At 43.8% G+C, this 19,649-nt stretch overlaps 1 protein-coding gene across 1 annotated transcript in view; it reads right to left on the bottom strand.

The window, feature by feature from the left end:
• Nucleotides 1–16,406, bottom strand: part of LOC121444535 (Nance-Horan syndrome protein-like) — a 342,978-nt gene extending 326,572 nt beyond the window's left edge. Inside the window, exon 1 of the mRNA XM_041646357.1 lies at nt 15,854–16,406. Coding sequence (XP_041502291.1) covers nt 15,854–16,406 — 553 coding nt within the window. The remainder of the gene's footprint in view (nt 1–15,853) is intronic.
• Nucleotides 16,407–19,649: the final 3,243 nt, after the last annotated feature.

Here is a 19,649-nt window from a genome sequence, read left to right as displayed (position 1 = left end):
CCCAAGAGAAAAAATATCCAAAAGGTAGGATGAGCAAGTAATCCTATAATATTCACATAAAGGAATATAGTGAAGATAACAGACTAAAATTACAGGCAACAATATAAATGCATAATCAAATATAGTCATGAGGGGGAAATCCAGATGTGAAAATAGATTACTACATGATTCCAAAACAGGTCAAAGCAATGATTTCTATTGCAAGTCAGGATAATGGCTATCCAAGACTGGAAGGGAAAACTGGCAAGATTTCTAGAGAGTTTCAAATGTGCCCTTTCTTCCTCTTGATGATCGTTTCAGAGGTATGTTCACTCTGAAAAATCTCACTGAACTCTACACTCAGGATTCTGTACAATTTTGTAGGTGTGTTTATTGTTTATATAGGGTGAGGGAAGGAGGGAGAGGAAAGAAGAAAGAGAAGGAGAGATGGGGGAGACAGGATGGAAGTTTCTCGGTTTTGTTTGCAACCAAAGGAATTCTCTAGCAACATTTCTCTAGAAACAGGAACTCCGCTAACAGATCTTTATTTCCATTTCCTTGTTCAGGGAAAGCTGTCACACAGCTTCTTGTCAAATGCAAGTTCTCTTTATGTCTGTCAGAAAAAAAAAAATGCCCGACAGTTTCGTGCTTCTTTTATTTAAGGAGGAAAAACACTAAATACATTGTTGCAGTTTTGCCATCTGTGCCTTTTCAGAAAAACTGATTCAGGGTATCTTGACGCTGGCCAGAGACAGTGAACTATTGTGACAAATGCTTCTTAAATCCTGCAGTGAAAGTTTACTTCTCTCATACCCGAAATCTAATCACTGCAGACAGCTTTTCACTCAGTGGTTCAGTGACCAAGGTTCTTCTGAGTGGTAGATAGATCCAGCATGTCCGAAGGCCTCAGCGTTCTCTGCTGAGTCTCCTGTGAGTGGGCAAATAACCTGTGCCATAGTCACATAACGGAATATAGTGAAGATAATAAATGAGCTACAACTCTATGCGACAGCATAAATGGACTGTCAAGTATAACCATGCCGGGAAATCCAGATGTGAAAATAGCACATGCATGATTTCACAACAGGACAAAGTGATATTGAAAGTCAAGATATTGCTTATGGGCTTTTATGTGATCCTTCTAGAGGTGAAGCAGTGGGTTCCTCACCTTTTATTGCATCTGTTACATGACCACACCTATTGTTTACCCAAGAAGAAAATAAAAAAAAAGGAACACCTAGCCTTTCCTTAACATACCAGATCTATACTCCCCCCTCTCTACAATCTCTCATGCCTGAAATTGAATTACAAAGAACAACGGACAGGGCGTTATGGGAGAAAATTCAGACAGAAAGATTGGATATCTACACCCAGTCCTGTATCCATGATGCTCCACATCCACATCCGACCTCTTTGTGGCCATCAGAAGAATCACACACCCTGAGAATGATTGCATACCGGTAGCCAGAAATTGTCCTTGTGAGACATGAGTTACACTAGCCAAGTCAAAAAATGGAATAACATTTGTTGTCCCCGTTTTCCCCAAATATTCAGACGGCCAGAACTGGAAAATGTACACTAGTTGAGGAGACACAGGAGCTGGGTTTTATCATTTTTTATGCCTACTTCCTTTTCCCAAGTCTCTTGATAATAATAATAATAAAGCCATAAAAATCATGCCACCAGTAGCATAAACACATTAACCCTTTCTGTGTACAGCATGTGTATATCACAGCTGCTAGCACTACCATGGGGTCAACTCACTAAATTTTCACAACTCAGTGAGATCATTATCACTACTGTTCCCCTTTCACCAATTAGGAGCTTGAAGCATGCAGACTAAGTGCAAGATCACACAGCTTGTAAGTGGTGGTACTCAAAGACAACCCAGGATAGAAATGCAATCTTGATAAAACTCCCAGTAACTAGGGGAACATTTAGATATGTAATTGTGTGTGTGTGTGTGCCTGAATGTGTTTATGAACATCATGGCATGCAAGAGTCCATATAAGTCAAAAGAAGGTGCTGAATCCTCTGGAGCTACAGACAATTGTGCTGGGCTTCAAACCTGAACACTTGGCTAGAACAACATGCAAACTGCCCAGCTCCTGAGAACAGGGAGCGAGGACTTGGGAAGAAAAAAAGCCCAAATTGAGAAAAAAAAGGTACTTTGTATAGATTTTTGTTTTGTTTTTAATGTTTTCATTCATCTTGTTTAAGATCTATTAAAACCACTGCCTTATTCATAATTAATTATGAAAACCCAAAATGGCTTCAACCTTACATTTATAAGCCAGTAATCTAAAGAGTCTGCCTCTCTCATTGTTTCTCCTGAAATATGTTTGTAAGTGATCCCTATTTCTCCTTAGTACCTGCTACTGTACAAGCAGCTAAAGATTTATTTGTTATAGGACATAAAACAAAGGGTTAAATCGAAGCCACACAAGGGGCAAACTTAGGCAATGTATTTTTCTTCATGCAATTGGGTTAGTTTTAATTATCAAAAGCTAAAGTTTTGCAGATGAGCACTAGGTGACATCTGATACCTGATAGGGCTCCAGCATTTTCTACACCGAAGGTATTTAACTCAAATGGTACTCTTTGAAAACACTCCAAGTTCCTATTTCCCCACATCCCTTCTGAGTTTGCCACCCTCTCCCGTCAACATCCAAACACATTGTTAGAACTTCAAGACCTATTTTCTCATGTTTGTAAAACAGACATCCTCTTGACTTCTTCTCAGAGGTTTTCTATTTATTCCCACTGTACTTCCCCCCGCCCTCAATTTACGCTCTAGACTCAGATACTCAATAAACACGCACCATCTTGCAAAAGGGGTGGGCTGAAGTGGCAGAATTCTAGTGCCAAATTAAAAGGGGAAATACAGCTTTAGTTGCCTTACTAAAATATAAATACAAGCTTGAGGAATGGAGTTCACATGCAGGCTGGAAAGAAACGTAAATATTGATACTGTATTCTCGTGAACAGTATGTCTCAGTGGCTGTCATCCGCTCTACTAGTTACTAGCTCTTCACTCTTAGATGTCTGGTATGAACAACAAAAAAGAGTAGCTGAACTCTAGAATTAGGGTTTTGTTTCACAAATCCAGATGTGCTTAGACAGAGTCATCAGAAATCAGATCCTAAACATCTTTTTTCATCCTCCATAAGAATTTTGAGCATCGGAATTGGCTTAAAGTGCAGTTACAAATCGGTATTTTTTGCAGCTTGGAAAACTGCTTCAAAGGCAAGAGATCTTTTTAATGTCTTCTGAAATGTTTTTAGCTTTAAAAAGATCCTGGTTCTAAGTTGTTCCTCAGGCCTCCGAAGCCAGATTCTTACCCTTGTCTATGCAAGCTCTATTTCTCCATAAAACCCAGCAGCAAGATATCATAAAAAACCTCAGACCAAAAGCAAGGAAAGTCCCCTGCTGCTGTTTATCTTGGAAGTCCAAAACTTCTTGAGATTGCAGAAGATTCTATGGAGTCATTTTCTTCTGTGGTCATATTTACATGGCAGCCCCAGTTAGAAGTATATGCTAGGCCACCCAACTTCAAACCCTGTTTTTCTATCACAACTGTAGTATTTTCAAAGAAATATTGACAATTTGGAGTGAGGAGAATGGTCTCTGTCTTATGGTAATATGAATTACAGATGTAGATTTATTAATGGCTGTTAAAACTCATCACTACACATTCAAGTTCAGTATATATTACTGTTATAACATATACCAAGTGTGGGAAGATTTCAAGGGGTCTCACCCTAGACAAATAACTACAGGAAACTACTGACTGCTGGGAGAAGGAGAATTAGCACCCCCAGGAACGAGCTCCGATATTGGTTGCCCAATACAGAGTGCTCAGTCTTGAAACCATATACATCCAAACAACAAAAACAGACTGAGGAGGTTATATATGTGTGTGTGTGTGTGTGTGTGTGTGTGTGTGTGTGTGTGTGTGTATGTGTATGTAATATATATCTACACTTCTACTATATATCTCTGTGTACATGTGTGTATACAAACATACACATACATATGTATATAACAATAATAATCAAAGAAAAAAGGCAATCAACTTGCTAGTAGAAGGCATGGGAAGGGTTTAAGAGCATGAAGCTGGGAGGGGTTGAAGGGAGGAAAGGAGGGGTAAAAGTAATGTAATTCTACTTAAGTGAGAAACACCATTTAAAGGGGGTATTAATTAAAGCAACTTTTATTTTTCCCCAAGACAAAAACTAATATTATCCAACAAAACTCTCAGAGAAGTACCCATTACCTTAGAGCACTGGTTTCATGAGTCACATTGGACCTCCATGTGAGAATCTGCTCTCCTTGCAAGGATCACAAGAGATGACAGCATGGGTTCCTTGAGAGTAAGTCTAATAGAGGAAGAGGGCAAGAGGGTCTTCGTTTCCTTTCTAGTATTGCCCATCTGTACGGGTTGAATTGCCCAGTCCTACCCATGAAACCAAAATTTCAACAGCTCTATGGTGTATCCAATCACTTTCCAGTGCTTCTACCAAAGCAGTCTCTGCTCTTACTGCCATCAGCTGCCTGTTTGCTGTCCCTGCTCCTACTCCTCGGTCTCTGACAGGTCTCCCCACACAATAACCCATGTGACTCTTTTCAACTCTAAGTTAGTCACATTCCTCGCATCTTGGATTGCCACTCTACTCAGAGCACAACTGTATCTGGCAAGGCAATGGCTTACCAGACTCTGTGCTATCTATCTCTATCTTGTCATGCTGGCCTATCCCCCTCACTCCCTTCCTCTTCTCGTCTATACCACCACTGGGACCTTTGTGCCTCCTTGTCATCACTGAATTATGCATGACTTGTGTTTACCGCAGGGCCTCTGTACAAGCTATGGCTCTCCTCTATAAACAGAATCTTCCTCCATTCATGTGCACAATTAACAACTTTACCTCCTTCCGATGTTGCTCAGATGCAGCTTCTTCAGTGAGGCCCACTAGAATATTCTAACTGAACAGGACCATCCTAGCCCCACACAGTTGAACGCCGTCCCTAAAAGGCTTTGGAATCCACCTCATATATAATGTTGTATGGGGTTTATCTCTCTCCTTTGGAACAGAGGCTTATAGTTGCTTTATGTTTGCTTATCAAACATAAGTATCTACAAAGTGTCTGATATATAATAAATGAATAAATCTGAATGGTAAGATAATCACTTTTTGTATGCTTATAGAAGTAACAACAAAAAACGAACCTTAATTAATGTCTGATCATATTGAGAATCAGAATTTCTTGACCAGCTAGCCACATCCTTCTTCTGACCTTGCATTCCACAGATTCAGGTAGAGGCTTTCACTTACTTGGAAGGAGCAATATATACCTTCTACTCTGTCTGATGCAATATAGTGTCAATATAAGAGTTGATGTGCCAGGCACAGTTTTCAAGACCCACTTTAACTTCTCTCAATAACATGATGCAGTCAATGGTGGTATTTCCACTCCATAGCAGATGAAGAAAAGAAGATATGCAACATGCTGCCAAAAGCACTACAATGTTGAAAGGGTGAAGATGGTATCAGAACCCACACAGTCCAATTTCAGAATCCATACTCCTCACCACAAATGCTCCCACTTTCCTGGCTCACCAGATAGTACCCAACCTTCATCAAACCAAGTTTAAGAAAGCTCCAAAGGTCCTAAATTCTAAATACTTTTTTATAGAACAAAGAACATGGACATAAGGTCATCATTGAGTACCAAGAAAGAAAGAAAGAAAGAAAGAAAGAAAGAAAGAGACAAAACTCTAATTCTCTGCTTGTCGCAAACAAGGCACTCTTGAGCACGAGAAATAGGCTGTAGGTTCCAAAGAGTCCCCTTGCAGTGCTACAATACTGCTATTCCATAGCCAAAACGACAATGCTGCTTTGTCGAAATAAGCTTTTTACCTATTATATACAAGAAGATAAAAATGGCTCATCTAATTGCTATTAATAGCTCCAGTTTGAGCCATATTAACCTTATTTTCCTTTCGAATAGGGCTATTAGACCAGGAGATCAAAGGAGTGCCACAAACATGTGATATCTTGATTTCAGCAAACCATTTGACAGTTGCTCATGATGATAGATCTTGTGGGCAAGGTGGAGAAATGTGGTTAGGATGGGGAGGTGTGGGGGGGGGGTACATTTGTGGCTTCTGCAACAATGGCATCCAAGGAATGTTGATTAATAGATGTCAACTTAGAAGGATGTTGCTAGGAGCTCTGGTCTTGAGTCCATCCGAACAATAATTTTATCCGAGATGTGGGTGATGTCATAGAATCATGTTTACAGTAGCTGCAAAGAACAAAATGCCGGGGGCACCAGCTGACACGTTAAATCAAGACATGAAGCCATCACCACTGATTGGAAATGAAAGAGCAAAGCAAGCAAGATTCAGTTTAACAAAGACAACGGAAGAGTCTCACAACATTTAAGCTCAAAATATCAACTATACACAGAATCGAGGAAATCTCAAGTTTAAAATCTACCACGTTAAACAAGGCAATTTGCGGGGGGCACAATAGCAATAGTTAACCAGCAGCATAGTATGATGGTTAAAACAAAGGCCACTTCATTCCTGATTACTGATAGAAACAGAAGAAATAGGTCTCTTCACATTCTGCGCCGGAAACATATGGCAAACTTAAGACCCCCAAATTCTGTGATTCTTATTAAATTAAGATTAATTCTGTATGTGTGTGTGAGAGAGAATCTGAGACCGACCACACAGTCCAAACTGACCTAAAAATCAAATCTTCCAGCCTTGACATCCTGTAAGCTGGATTACATGCCGCGCACCACCACCATATCTGCCAAGTTACATTTACGCTTGGCCTATTTCATTTTGAGGACCTTAAACACTTAAAAAATATTTTTTCAGAATAGGAATGACTATATTCACAGATAATTTTCTTAGTAACCGTAGACCCTCTTTCTCATATTCAGTAATGGCTGAGAGATGGGCATTACATGAGAAACAGAAATTGCCTATATCTGTCTTAGTCACTCATAAAGATGAGCTACACGGGATCCCTGCCCTCTGGGTCACAGCATGCTGTGTCCAGTCAGAGTACTATTTGAAATGCTGTTTCAACAAATTTCAAACCTATTATGAAGTTCTTACATTGAAAACCTGTGTCGACTTCGTTAATTTTATTTCGGTTTATTATTAAGATATAAAATCATGTTGAAGAAATTTTGTAATTGTTCTTTTGTGCCATCACACCCTGGTTATCCTGTTTCAGTAGAATGGCACACAAAACCTCGAATTCCATGATTTTGTGTGTGCTTCTGTGTGTATGCATGTTTGTGTACATTTGTGTGTGTGCACAAGTGTAATCAAGTGTATGGAGGCCAGAAGTCAACCTCTGGCATGGTTCCTCAAGAACTATTCCCCTGTTTTGTTCTTTTGAGACAGTTTTTCTCATAGGCCTGAAACTCACATAGGAAGGTAGACTAGTTGATAAGAGAGCCTCGGGCGTTCTCCTGTCTCTGCTTCCCCAGTGCTAAGCTTATAAGCATGTGCCAATACATCCAGCATTTTACATGGGTTCTGGGGACAGATTTCAAATACTCAGGTTTGCATGTAAGCACCCTACCCACCAAACTCTCTTTTCAGCTTTGTCCCATGATTGTTTTAATGGAATATGCTGGCTGGTCTTAGGTCAACTCGTCACAAACAAGAGTTATCTAAAAGGAGACAACCTCAATTGAGAAAATGCCTCCATAAGATCTGGCTGTAAGACATTTTCCTAATTAGTGATTGATGGGGAGGGCCTAGTCCATTGTGGTTGAGTTCATCACCAGGATGGTGATCCTGGGTTCTATAAGAAAGCAGGATGTGTAAGCCGTAAGGAGTAAGCCAGTAAGCAGCACCCTTCCATGGCCTCTGTATCAGCTCCTGCCTCCAGAATCCTGCCCTGTCTCAGTTTCTGTCCTGACTTCCTTCAGTGGTGAACAGCAATGCTGAAGTGTAAGCCAAATAACCCTTTCCTCCCCAACTTGCTTTTGGGTCAGGGTGTTTCATCTCAGCAATAGAAACCCGAATGAAGACATGGAGTAAAAGGAAAATAGGGAGAAGTAGCAAGAGAAAATTCTAACTCTGTTTAAAATTCTCACTGACTCTAAGGGTCAGTCCTTACGACTCATGGAAAATGTGAGACAGTAGGAGACACTCCATATGTCACTGGAGATTAAAGGCCAATTAAAAGCTCTAAGATTGAGGACATTTTAGAAAGCCTGTTGGGCTGTTTCACTTTTGTAATGACACATAGAGAAGAGGCCTCCATGCATATTGGGAGAAAGACGTCTTCATTTCTACCACATGACTATCAGCCCAGCAGAACCCCAAATGTTTCCTAAATAAAGTACTTCTGTCATTTTTTATTTCAAAGCCGAGCCCAGGGGCTAGAATGATGGTACACACCGATCACCACACCAGTACTACAGAGGCACATTTGAGAGGATTCGGAGGAGTTCAAGGTCATTCTCCCTGATTTATAGGGAGTTTGAAACCAGCCTAAGCTCCATAGCACCCTATCTCAATAAACACACAATGTCAGTCAGGCACCTGGATGTTTGTCCTGGACTTTATCTTCAGCATTTAAAGATCCAACAGATTAGGTTAGGATGGAGCACAGTGATAGTGTGCTTGCCCGACATGGGTGAGGCCGTGAGCACTACAAAGGAAAAAAAGATCCAGAATATTGCCCCCGTTTGGGCTTCCTGAGAAGTACAGCCAGTCCTGAGAAGTTTCAGTTTGATGTAGAGAGTGGGAAAAAGAGCAACAAATGCAGGCTATGTCACCAGATACATCATAACCACGGGCGACTACTGCTCAGTTCTACTGGTGAATAGTACGGAACATACTGGAGGCTTCTCCCATTCAAAGAACAAGGGAGCTATAGTCCACTTCTGAGTGCTGCCTCAGGGGCATTAACTTGGTAGTACCTCTGGTTTTCCCTATATGCAAGGACAAACCTGTTTCACTTGCCAACAAGCAAACAAAGACAAAAGTGTCAGGCAGGGTGTGCAGTAAGAAGTCTTCAGCAGGGGAGATAGGAAGGTTAAATGAGATAAGGCATGCAGAGTACTTAATGCAGAGTAGTGCAGAGGCTGATGAGTAACAAAAGTAGGAAGCGTTAGCTAAATAAATAAATAAATATATAGAATGAGACAAAGAGGGATGACCCAGAAGGTAAAGGTGCTTGCTGCCACTCCTGAGTTTCATCCCAGGGTCTCATATGGTGAAAGAACAGGACTGCAAACTGTCCCCTGAATTCAACAGGTACTCTAAGGTACACATGCGCACATGCAAATAAATGTTAAATTTAAAATAATAATAATAATAATAATAATAATAATAAAACGTCTACTTGATGCGTGATAGAAGGACCACTGTAGTGAAATGGGAAGTGTTACCTTTGCAATAACTGGCAATGGGACAATTGTGTGTCTATGTGGAGAAAATAATCTTGTCTCCTGCCTCACACCACTTATGAAAATCCATCCCAAATCAGATGTGGTGGTACACAACTTTATTCCTAGAATTCAAGAGGTAGAAGTAGGCTGATCTCTGTGAGTTCAGGGCCAGAATATTCTACATAACAAGTTCCAGGACAGCAACGATTACCTACATAGAAAGATTGTGTCTCAAAAAACAAACAAAGAATCTGTACCATATAGATAACAGATCTAAACAGCAAAGGCAAAATAAACTTTAGAACTAATGAGATCTCTTCAAGGCCCAAGGATTAATGAAGAATTTCTTTTAAACAGAAGAGAAACAAAAAGTCTATTGTAAAGGAAAAAACTGACGAATGGACAACATAAAAACATAAATGTCTGTTCACCAAATTATAACACTAAGGAAGTCAAAAGGCAAGCTACTGAAAGATAACACTTTGCAGTACCTAAAATTGACAAATAACTCATATTCACGAAATAAAAAAAATACTCAGAAAAAAACCAATAAGAAAAGGGGACCAAAAACTTTATTTAAAGGGGAGTAAAAGAAAAAGGAAGGAGTAAAGGCCTTAAACTGCTTATTCAGAAAAAAAAAAAAGGATATCCAAACTGAATTTTAAAACACAAAAATGTTAACTTCAAAAGCAATCCAAAGAGCAATCAGGGTTCCCTGCCCTGTGGGAAGTCCAAGGACCACCCACCTCCATCCAGGGGGAGGGAAATGGGAGGCGGTGGCGGGGAAGAGACAGAAATCTTTAATAAATAAATTAATTAATTAATTAAAAAAAGAATTAATACAGAAAAAAAAGCTATCCAAAATGCAGCTTAGAATTACTATGGTTTTATTACATTTATTGCCAGAGTAATTGTTACTTAAAAGATTCCAGTCCTGGTGAAGATGTAGAGCAAGGGGAACTCCTGGGACCATAAAGCAATGCACGCAGATAAAAAACAGTCAGATGGCATATATTAAAGCCAAACGTACCTATCCCCTTTGACCCAGTAATCCCACTTTTAGATGCATACCAGTCAGTTGGATATAAATATGCTCAAGAAAAGACACGGAGAGGGGCTGGAGTTGGTAGAGTACTTGCCTAGTATGAACTAAGCCCTAGGGTTGACCCTCAGCACTGCCCAAAGCCAGGTATGCTAGCTTTAATCCCAACACTCCAGAGGTAGAGCAGGAAAGAATCAGGAATTCCAGATCATCCTTAGCTCCATATCTAGTTCCAGGCCAGCCTAGGATATATGGGAGTTTTTGAACTACAAATACAGAAGGCATGTAGCAGAAAGCATTCAGGACTGTAGAGTTAAAATAGAAACAAATGTCTATCATCAAGAGAATGGATCAGCAAACTATGGTAGATACCCACAACTTCATGCAGCAAAGACAATGAACAATCATTATGCATACACAACATGGAAGATCCTTACCAGTGTAATGCTGAATCAATAATGTAGACACTTAGAAGTGTGCAAGCACTTACGTGAAGTGTGCAAGAACTTACTTGAAGTGCGCAAGTACTTACTTGAAGTCCGCAAGTTTTATATAAATCTAGTTATTGGAAGAGAAAGTCAGGGGCATGCCGACCCTAAGGGGGTGGAGTGACTGGTAGAGGACACAACAATATGTTGTCTCTTAATCTGAGGAGTTTTCCCTTGAGTTATCTGTTTTGTGAAAATTCACCAACACAAGCACATAGAATCGGCATTCTTCTTTTAAAAGAATAAACAAGACATAGGAATGTCAGGCTTAATGCAAATTTCACTAAAAAAAAAGTTCAGTAACTAAATGTAATTAGCAGTATCCAAAAGGCCAACAACACGAAATGTCTAAGGATACACAGTTTGGCATTGAGTCCCGTGAAGTAATTCCAAAGCCTCAGGTGTTAGCGACTGAAAAGCTGGACTTGCTTCAAGTTTATGGCCATAAATCTCAGAAGGCTCTCCGTGCAGCTGGATAATCCCACTACACTTCCTTACTGCATCCATGCTCCCCTGGGACAGCCTATTCACACCTTGACTCCTCTCCTCACATTGCCAACACCCTCTCAGCTGATGATCTCATCACTTACTTCATGGAGAAAATAGATGTCATTTTTTAAATGGCAAGGGGAAACACCCGGCCCCACCTCCACCGCTGTCAGTCCACCGGCTCACCTCACCTGCCTTTCGGCCTAGATCTGTCGCTTCCCCTCCAGATGTATTTTCATCTTACCTCACCTTGGCTTCTCAAGGACTTCATAACTGTCCAGATCTCTTTCCTGGTACCAATTTCCCCCTCTTTTTGGAAACCAAGCATGTGCAACACGCTGATACCTAAAGAAGTTTCCTGTCCATACTGTGTGTTTGTGTAACCTCTACTCCAGTTCTCTAGTTCCCTTCAAAGCAAAACTCTTCACAAGAGTCACCAGTAACTGCCATTTCCTCTTCGACCCATCCTCTTCTTTCTCTACCCCACTCCTCCACACATGCGAAGAGTGTAGTCTGCCCCCCACACCTCCTTTTGGCTTCCACTGTACCACACTGTCCTGTTTGTCATTCTAGATTTTTCTCTCTCAGCACTGGGATCCAACCCAGGGTTTTGTACATGCTAAACGAGCTCTACCACTGACTTACATGTAGCACTAGTGATGTTTAGTTTGTTTTATGAAGCAGAATCTCTCTCTCTCTCTCTCTCTCTCTCTCTCTCTCTCTCTCTCTCTCTCTGTGTGTGTGTGTGTGTGTGTGTGTGTGTGTCTAGTCCAGGATGGCTGCAAGTTACTGATGTGAAGCACAACATCCAACTCTCCTAGACTGCTGAATGTTCTTTTTCATTCTTTCTCTTCTCCTATGAAACTCAAATTCAGGCTCCCCTAGGCATCAGCACCATTTTCCTCCCTTCTGGGAAATTCAAGCATGCTTAACAATTGGTACCTTTCTGCAAGTACCATGCTCCTTTCCTGTCTCTGCTGTCCCTAGATCGGAGGTGTCACACGGCCTTCTTCATCATCTTCCCATCTCGCATCTTCATCTTCCCATCTCACATCTTCATCTTCCCGTCTCGCATCTTCATCTTCCCGTCTCGCATCTTCATCTTCCTGTCTCGCATCTTCATCTCCAGCTTGGGCTTCTCTCTCTTAAGCTTTCCCCTCACACATCTAACCCCTCATCTCAAACTTAACAGGGCTCAAACAGAAAGCTACAGATTGTATTCCCTTCAGATGAAAATGTCCACCTTCCCAGTAGCCTTCTGTATTTCTGTAAATGTCATCGCCTGCTTTGAATTACTGAAGCAAAGGAAGCTACGCGTCTGACATCTGAATTACTTTTTCTCATAACCTGTACCTAATCTATTCAGTAAGTCCTATCAATTATATTTCCAAAATGAGTTAGTTCAGAATCTGACCACTTTCTCCTTATTTCTAGTCCCCAGTACTATTTGACTAGATAGTAACTACCTTACCAGTCCAAACTTGCCTCAAAAGTGACTTCACAGAAGTGTATATCAGATCAGGCCACTGAAAGTCCCCTACCATGAGTCAGGGCAACAGGAAGCAGCCCTGAGGGTAGAGCAGCAAGAAAAGTGTGCGATCTAGGAAGGAAAACAAAAAATGGGGGTATAGAGGCACAGACAAAATTAAGAAACCTTTTCCCTTTGAAATACCTTCAGGCTGGAGTAACCATAAAGGGGGGTGTACAACATATTTGGTAGCACCGGGGTTCTGATCAGCCCTTCTGCCTTCCCAAGAGAATCCCTGCAGACACACATGTGTACGACCACAGGCTTTTCATAGCTATCCGACCCCCAGGAACATGCTCGAATCATATATGGGGCTGGCCCTGGACGTCAGATAATTTTGCTCGGGTGCTACTTCCCATCCAGCCTCTTCATCTCCCCCCCCCCCAGTGAAGCGCATCTGCCATGGCACACCAGTTAAGGGGCTCAGGCGAGGCTGAATCCAAAGTGTCTGCAGTAATAACCCCTCACAACAAGCTTCAGCTTCTACCCCTCCTGCTTCACTTCCCCACTCCCTCCATGTGCTTCCGTGGACTCCGTCTCAAACTACTCGCACAGAAATCCATGCCTCCGGCTCTGAAGTTTGGGAAAGTCAAATTAAGATGCAAAATGTTGTACCTTTACTCCCAGAGGTTATGACAAGAACAGTCCCACCCTACATTGAAAGGGATAAGAGAAGAGAGAAAACAGGACACCAAGTATTAAGAAAACATTTTAGGGAAAAAAAAAAACCTGAAGAGGCAGGCCAGTGAGATGGCTCCACCAAGTAAGCCTGGGTGAGCAGCGTTCTGTCCCTGGAATGTACACAGTGGAGGAAGAGAACTGAGTCCACAAAGGAGCCCTCTGATCTCCACGTGCCCCACCCCACCCCCACATCATGTACCCACACAATAATAATAGTAATAATAGTTAATAAAACATTTTAGAAAAAAGTATTTTAAATGATTAATTTTAAGACCTTCCCTGGGTATTAGATTAGGCCATCTTTATTTATTCATGTATAAGTATACATGAACATCAATACACTAATGACCCCCTAAATCCATTTTCCATTCGTTTATACTCTGATAGTGAAAATGGCTTGAAGGGACTATTAGATCCTAGGTCCATAACTGCCTACCTGGTGCCGCTAATAGAAAGGCAAGTGAGGAGTGCTACTTTGGCAGTGTGAACTGTGTTTAAGAGCTATGTTTGTGCCACACGTGCACGTGGAAAATGAATGCACCATTCAACCGTCTGCAGAACTTCCCTCCAGTTCTTTTGAAGTGAAGTCACCACTTCCCCCTAACTGCACTACCCAAATATCAGCGCTGTTGAAAGTGAAGGGCCTGTCCCTGCTGGGTGGTTTGGGGTAAAAAAGGAGGCAGGATTAAAGTGCTCATTTCCAGTCCCAAAAGTAAAATACGACTTGGCCTAGGGCAATCCTAATTCTTTCCAGAACTCATCCCCGGAATTGCCCTTTTAAACAACTAGTCATTAACCCAACTCCAGGTCTTTTATAGCTGCGAAAGCTGATCGGGCACATCATTTATTCATTACGCTTATTATTATTGTTATTGCAGAAAAGCAGTGAATTCCTGGGGCGGGGTTCAAAGGGTTCTTCCAGGGAGGAAGGGGTGAGGGAAAGGAATGGCTAGGCCAGCAGGCCGGGCTGGGCTGCCCAACAGAGGTGCAGGGAAGTCCTCCTGCAAAGTACACTGCTGAAGCTCCTCTGCCTGGTGCAGCACTCAGTGACCACCTCACACCAGAGCAGCCACTGCAGCAACAGAAAAGGCTTCTTACGTAAGTCATAACCGCTGACATCACCTTCCCCCAGAGCATCTCAACTGAACCAGGAACCAAAGGACCCACGTGCCAATCCAACACTCTTGTCCACCGCCTGGGTCGTTTTCTAAATGATTCTGTAGCTGCCAGGTTTGGGATACAGTGCACCAGTAGGAGAGAAGTGAATGGCTCTTAGAGTAGTTAACAGAGACTACTTTCTAGGACGTTTGCAGTGTTGCAAGAGTGAAGTCAATGTGCAGGGAAGATGCCCAGGGGTCTTCTAGATCTCCTTCCTCACCCTCTCACTGCAACCTGCCTGGCTGGACTGGTTCACACCTAAGTCTTGATTTGTGCGACAAGGAACTAAGGCAGAGGAAGAAGAGTCTGCAGCTTGCTCCGAAGACAGATACTCCAAAGAGGCATTCGTTAAGAGCCCTAGGTTACTCAGGACAGAAAAGACAGTCAGAGAGCTCTTTCCCACCCCCAGGCATTCCTCCCCTCCAGTCACTCACTAAAGCCTTTGCTGATTCCAGGGTTCTTACTAGAGCACCTTGGAGTTTATTCTAGGCAGTCAGCCAGTGATGCTGGACTAGGTCACACATCTTCCAAAGGCATGAGTCCCGGGCACCCGAGGTCACAAAAGTGTGACAAAGCAGCTTGTCTCCCACAGACATCTTAAAAGGACACCCACTACTGAAGCCCCCAATGGTGTAACCCAGTGGCTGGCTCCTAGAAGCTACAGGAGTTGCACCCCTCCCTCTTCCCAAGGACATGAAAGGCATATATGTCCCAGTGGTAAATGACAGACTCTCTCTACCTCTTGTCTGCCTTCTAAATGCTTGCTTCCTGCCTGTTCTCAACACCACGAATGTCTATGAGTTGAGAGGCCGTCCTTTTAACTTTCTACTCTCTGTGCCTGTATCCCTGCATGGGCCAGGGGCCACGCTACCTACTCAACCCGGGTTGACTGGGGTAGATCTCAGAGCGGAAGAGGGGAAAGAAGGCAAGAGTAAGGTGCAAGTTACAGCAGGCACCGTGCCTCAGGGCTGAGATTGCGGCGAGGCAAGTGGGGACTGCAAGAGGGTGCGGCGCTGGAGCCTAGTACCCTGGAGGATAGAAGGCGCTGGTACTCACGCACTGCCTCCTGCTTGGGGTCCAACGTGCTGAGGATGCGCTGCACGCTGCCGAGCTTGCCCTGAAGCGCCCAGACGCGGCGGTGAGTCAGCTGGATGTCGCTCTCGAGCTCCTGGAAGAGGCTGCACGCGTGCTGGGCCACGTCTGAGAGCTGCCGGAGGACCCTGGCCAGCGCAGCGTTGCTGACAGCGCACAGATCTAGCATGAGCAGCATAGCCTCGGCCGCAGCCGTGGACGCCTCGCCTGTGGCCGATGCTGCCTCCGGGACCCCAGCCACGCTCTCCTCCCCGGCCTCGCGCGCCTCGTCCGGTGGCTGCTGAGCCTGCTCGGCCAGCGCCGGCAAAGACAGCGGAAGTGGTGGCAGTGGGAGAGGCGCAGGGGGCACAGGGGGAGGCTCCTCTGGCCCCGGTGCCTCGGTCTCTTCCCGCCGGCCAGGCGGCTGCAGGGGCGGCGGCTCAACGCTACCTCCTCTCGTGTCCTCATCTGGGCCGAGAGCCGGGCGCCGCTGCCGGCAAAGCCACTGCGGCTCCACGATCCGCTTGGCGAAAGGCATCCCGCACAACCGGGCCGCGACTTTCCGTTCTCCTCTGAGTGTCCCTTCTAAGCTAGGGACCTGGCGCGCCCACCTGAGCAAGAAGAGGGCAGGAGTCCGGCAAGGAACGAACCGGGCTGTCCAGACACGCCAAGGGCTCCTCTGCTCACCTGGCCTCCTCCTCTTCCCCACCCTCTCCTTCACAGCTTAGTCCGACCTGTCCTCCTCCGGGTGCACGGCTGTCTAGGAACGATGACAAGCGCTGGGCAGAGAAATCTTGGGGTGTGCTTGGGTCCTCCTCACTTGCTTCCAACCGGGGTCAGCTGGCTCAGCTCCATCGTTCCTGAGCCCGTTGCCGCCGCCCTGGCCACTGCCGCCGCCTATATAAATGGGCATGCGTGCGTGTGTGTGTGTGTGTGTGTGTGTGTGTGTCCGCGTGTGTGTGTGTCCGCGTGTGTATGTATGTGTGTGTGTCCGCGTGTGTGGATGGGTGGGTGGGTGGGTGTGAGTGTGTGCGCGCGCCTCAGTTTGAAAGTACCCCGGCGCAGGCCTCTCCCGCGCGCCCCTCGGCAGCTCCCAGCTCCGGGGAGCGATTGCGCCTGGGATCTCTCTCTCTTTCTGGGCCGGGAGGAGGTTTCGGAAAGGCGCTCTGAAAACCCGGACAGAGGAATCCGCCTCCAGCCCTGGCTCAGGAGGCGGCGCGGGGGCGGCGGGGCGGACACTGGGCGGGGGAGGCCAGGGCGGAGTGGGGCGCAGCGCCCTGTGCGGCCGCTGGGAGTCACTGGTGGCCGGACCGCTCCTGGTGCGGTCCTGCACCCAGACACTTTCTCACACACTTCTCAGAGGTTAGAATTGAGACTGTCTGGGAGGTGGGGGTTGGGAGTTCTCAAGTTAAGAGTGTGGGTGCTGGTAGCCAGTTCAGAGGAAGGAAAGTATTGGGGATGCTGTGGATTCGTGTTGGAGCAAGTCACTCCGTAGAATTCCAGCTCTGTCAAGTCTTTTGGTTCTTAGAGGGGGAAACAGGGCTGCTCCTTAAAGTGCCCCAGGAGACACAGTTGGGGAGGGTGACGCAGCATGGGTGCATTCCCACGTGGCAAGAGTGGCCCAGGTGCTGTTGGTTTATACATTTCTCTGGTATCGTTCTTTGGTCTGCTCTGGGAGCCTTCTTCTCCAGAACATCATGAATGAGACCCAAATGATCAGTGAGCAAACCCCCCAGAAAGTTGCTTGCAAAATTCATTGCACATTAAGTGAAATGAATCGGATTACCTCCTTGTCACCCTACTGTGTTAATCCAACTCAGGGTTTTTAAAGTTCCCCATGGGAGACATGATGATTCACAGAAGAATGGGAAGTTTTCCCTTCGGTTAACTAAAAAGTCTAATTTCTTAAAAAGCATACATTTTCAATTGCAGTAATGTGCAGGCTGGCTGGGGGCAGCTGAAGACCTAAAAGCAGTTTAAGAAATGGGTTTTTTCTTTTAAAAGAAAAACTTTCATCTCTCCACAATGCATACTATAAAATAAATAAATAAATAAATAAAATTTAAGGCCACAAGCCAGATCTTGAGAATGCTAACTTCATTCCATGTATCTAAAGAGAACATAGAAAAAATATCTTTTATGGAATCAATAAAGACCTCTAGATATGCAGTGATGTGCCCTCTGTGCTCCATACAGAGCATAACACTCAGCACTTGGAGTCAGCCTACACATTAGTCACAAAGGCTTTGACAGAGACTATCTTACTCTAATAATAATAATAACAATAATATTGGTGAAGGAATATCCCTGCTCATAAAAGAAGATGAAGGCTGGGGTTTTGGAGGTATAGGGTCATAATGTCTGTAAAGTCCACATAAATGATTTGGTAACAATGATTTGGTGGTGGTGGTGATGACAACAATAAAGAAATTAATATGATAAGCAAAGAGGGAAATAGTGACCAAAATAGTGAGTCCAAGCAAAGGGCAGATTGCAGTTCACTGTGCAGTTCTTACAACTTTACCTTAAATTTGGTTTTGTTTCCTAATAGAAAGGAAATGAAAAAGAATGTTTTTGAGCTGTTTTTCAGCATGTGTTCTTTATATCACAAATCCAGAGAGCTGGCCAATTTAGAATGTAGCCTGGCACCTTTTAACATGTTCCAAATTCTGAACAAGAATTCTGCTAGGTGGATAAACCGGACTCCACCCTGACTACACTGAAGAATGAAGAAGAATAGAAGAGTGTGCGAGGCATCCACTTCCCAAGCCTATTGACAAATGTCTGCCCTGCCTTCAGTTAGGGCCACATACCTAGAGCTATCCTATTAACCCCATCCACCTGCATATCCAGTGGGGTTTGACATTATTGATGGATTCCTTTTATGGATCAGCCAGAGTGATCTTAAGGGGGTGGCGGACAAGGTAGAGGAGAAGGAAGATTACAGGGGGTATTTAAGCTGAACAACAGGCTAGCTATCTGAGTATCTAGCCTAAAGTGACTAGCACAGATTTAGGATCAGGAAGCAAATCAAAGCTCCATTCAACTGTACAAAAGGAGGGACTCTTTTTACTCTCCTGGAATTCTACTCTTGTGCTAACAATGCTGTTTAGCTAAAAAAAATAAATAAATAAATAAAATAGAAGACTTTGGTGTTGGTTTTGATCTCCTTGCGTCTCAGCGTTCCCTCTTTTTCCTTTGGTGGTCCCCAGTGATGTTTCCAAGATAGTTTCTTTCAATGCCACCAAAAATAAAACCAATACAAATGATCATGTTCATTAATATGCCATGTTGACATATTCTCTTTTCTCAGTTAGTTGTTGAGAATAAACACATCTTTAGAAAACAGTGTGATTGCTAGACTTTAGTAACACTACCTAACAATCCTGTAGTCTATTACAGCGCAGCTTCGAGAGAGCTTCTTAGTCCGCCCTTTCCCTTTGCACCTCAAGCCCCTCCTGTGTTCATGCCTCTCCCTAACAACACATAGCAACCACATGTAATCCCAGTGGGGTATATAGCCAATGACTGAGCTTTCAAATACCCCCCACCAAGGTTGTATATTATTCAGATCCTGAACTGCATTTACTCTGAGCTTTCTGACAAAAAGATTCCTCTAACAATGACAAGGCTGCTGTAGCTGGTGAAATGGTTCACTGGGTAAAGATGCCACCAAACCTAAAGATATGACTTTTATAATACATGATAAAAGGCAAGAACTGACTCCACAGAGTTGTCCTCTGACCTCTACACAATTGCCATAATGAGTGCACACACATGA

The sequence above is a fragment of the Microtus oregoni genome, unplaced genomic scaffold (assembly GCF_018167655.1).
Source record: "Microtus oregoni isolate MIOR12 unplaced genomic scaffold, Mior012 000130F_ref0000022, whole genome shotgun sequence".
Classification (NCBI taxonomy): Eukaryota; Metazoa; Chordata; class Mammalia; order Rodentia; family Cricetidae; genus Microtus; species Microtus oregoni.
Note: the sequence above shows the minus strand (reverse complement) of the source record. Positions and strands in the feature narration are given on the sequence as shown.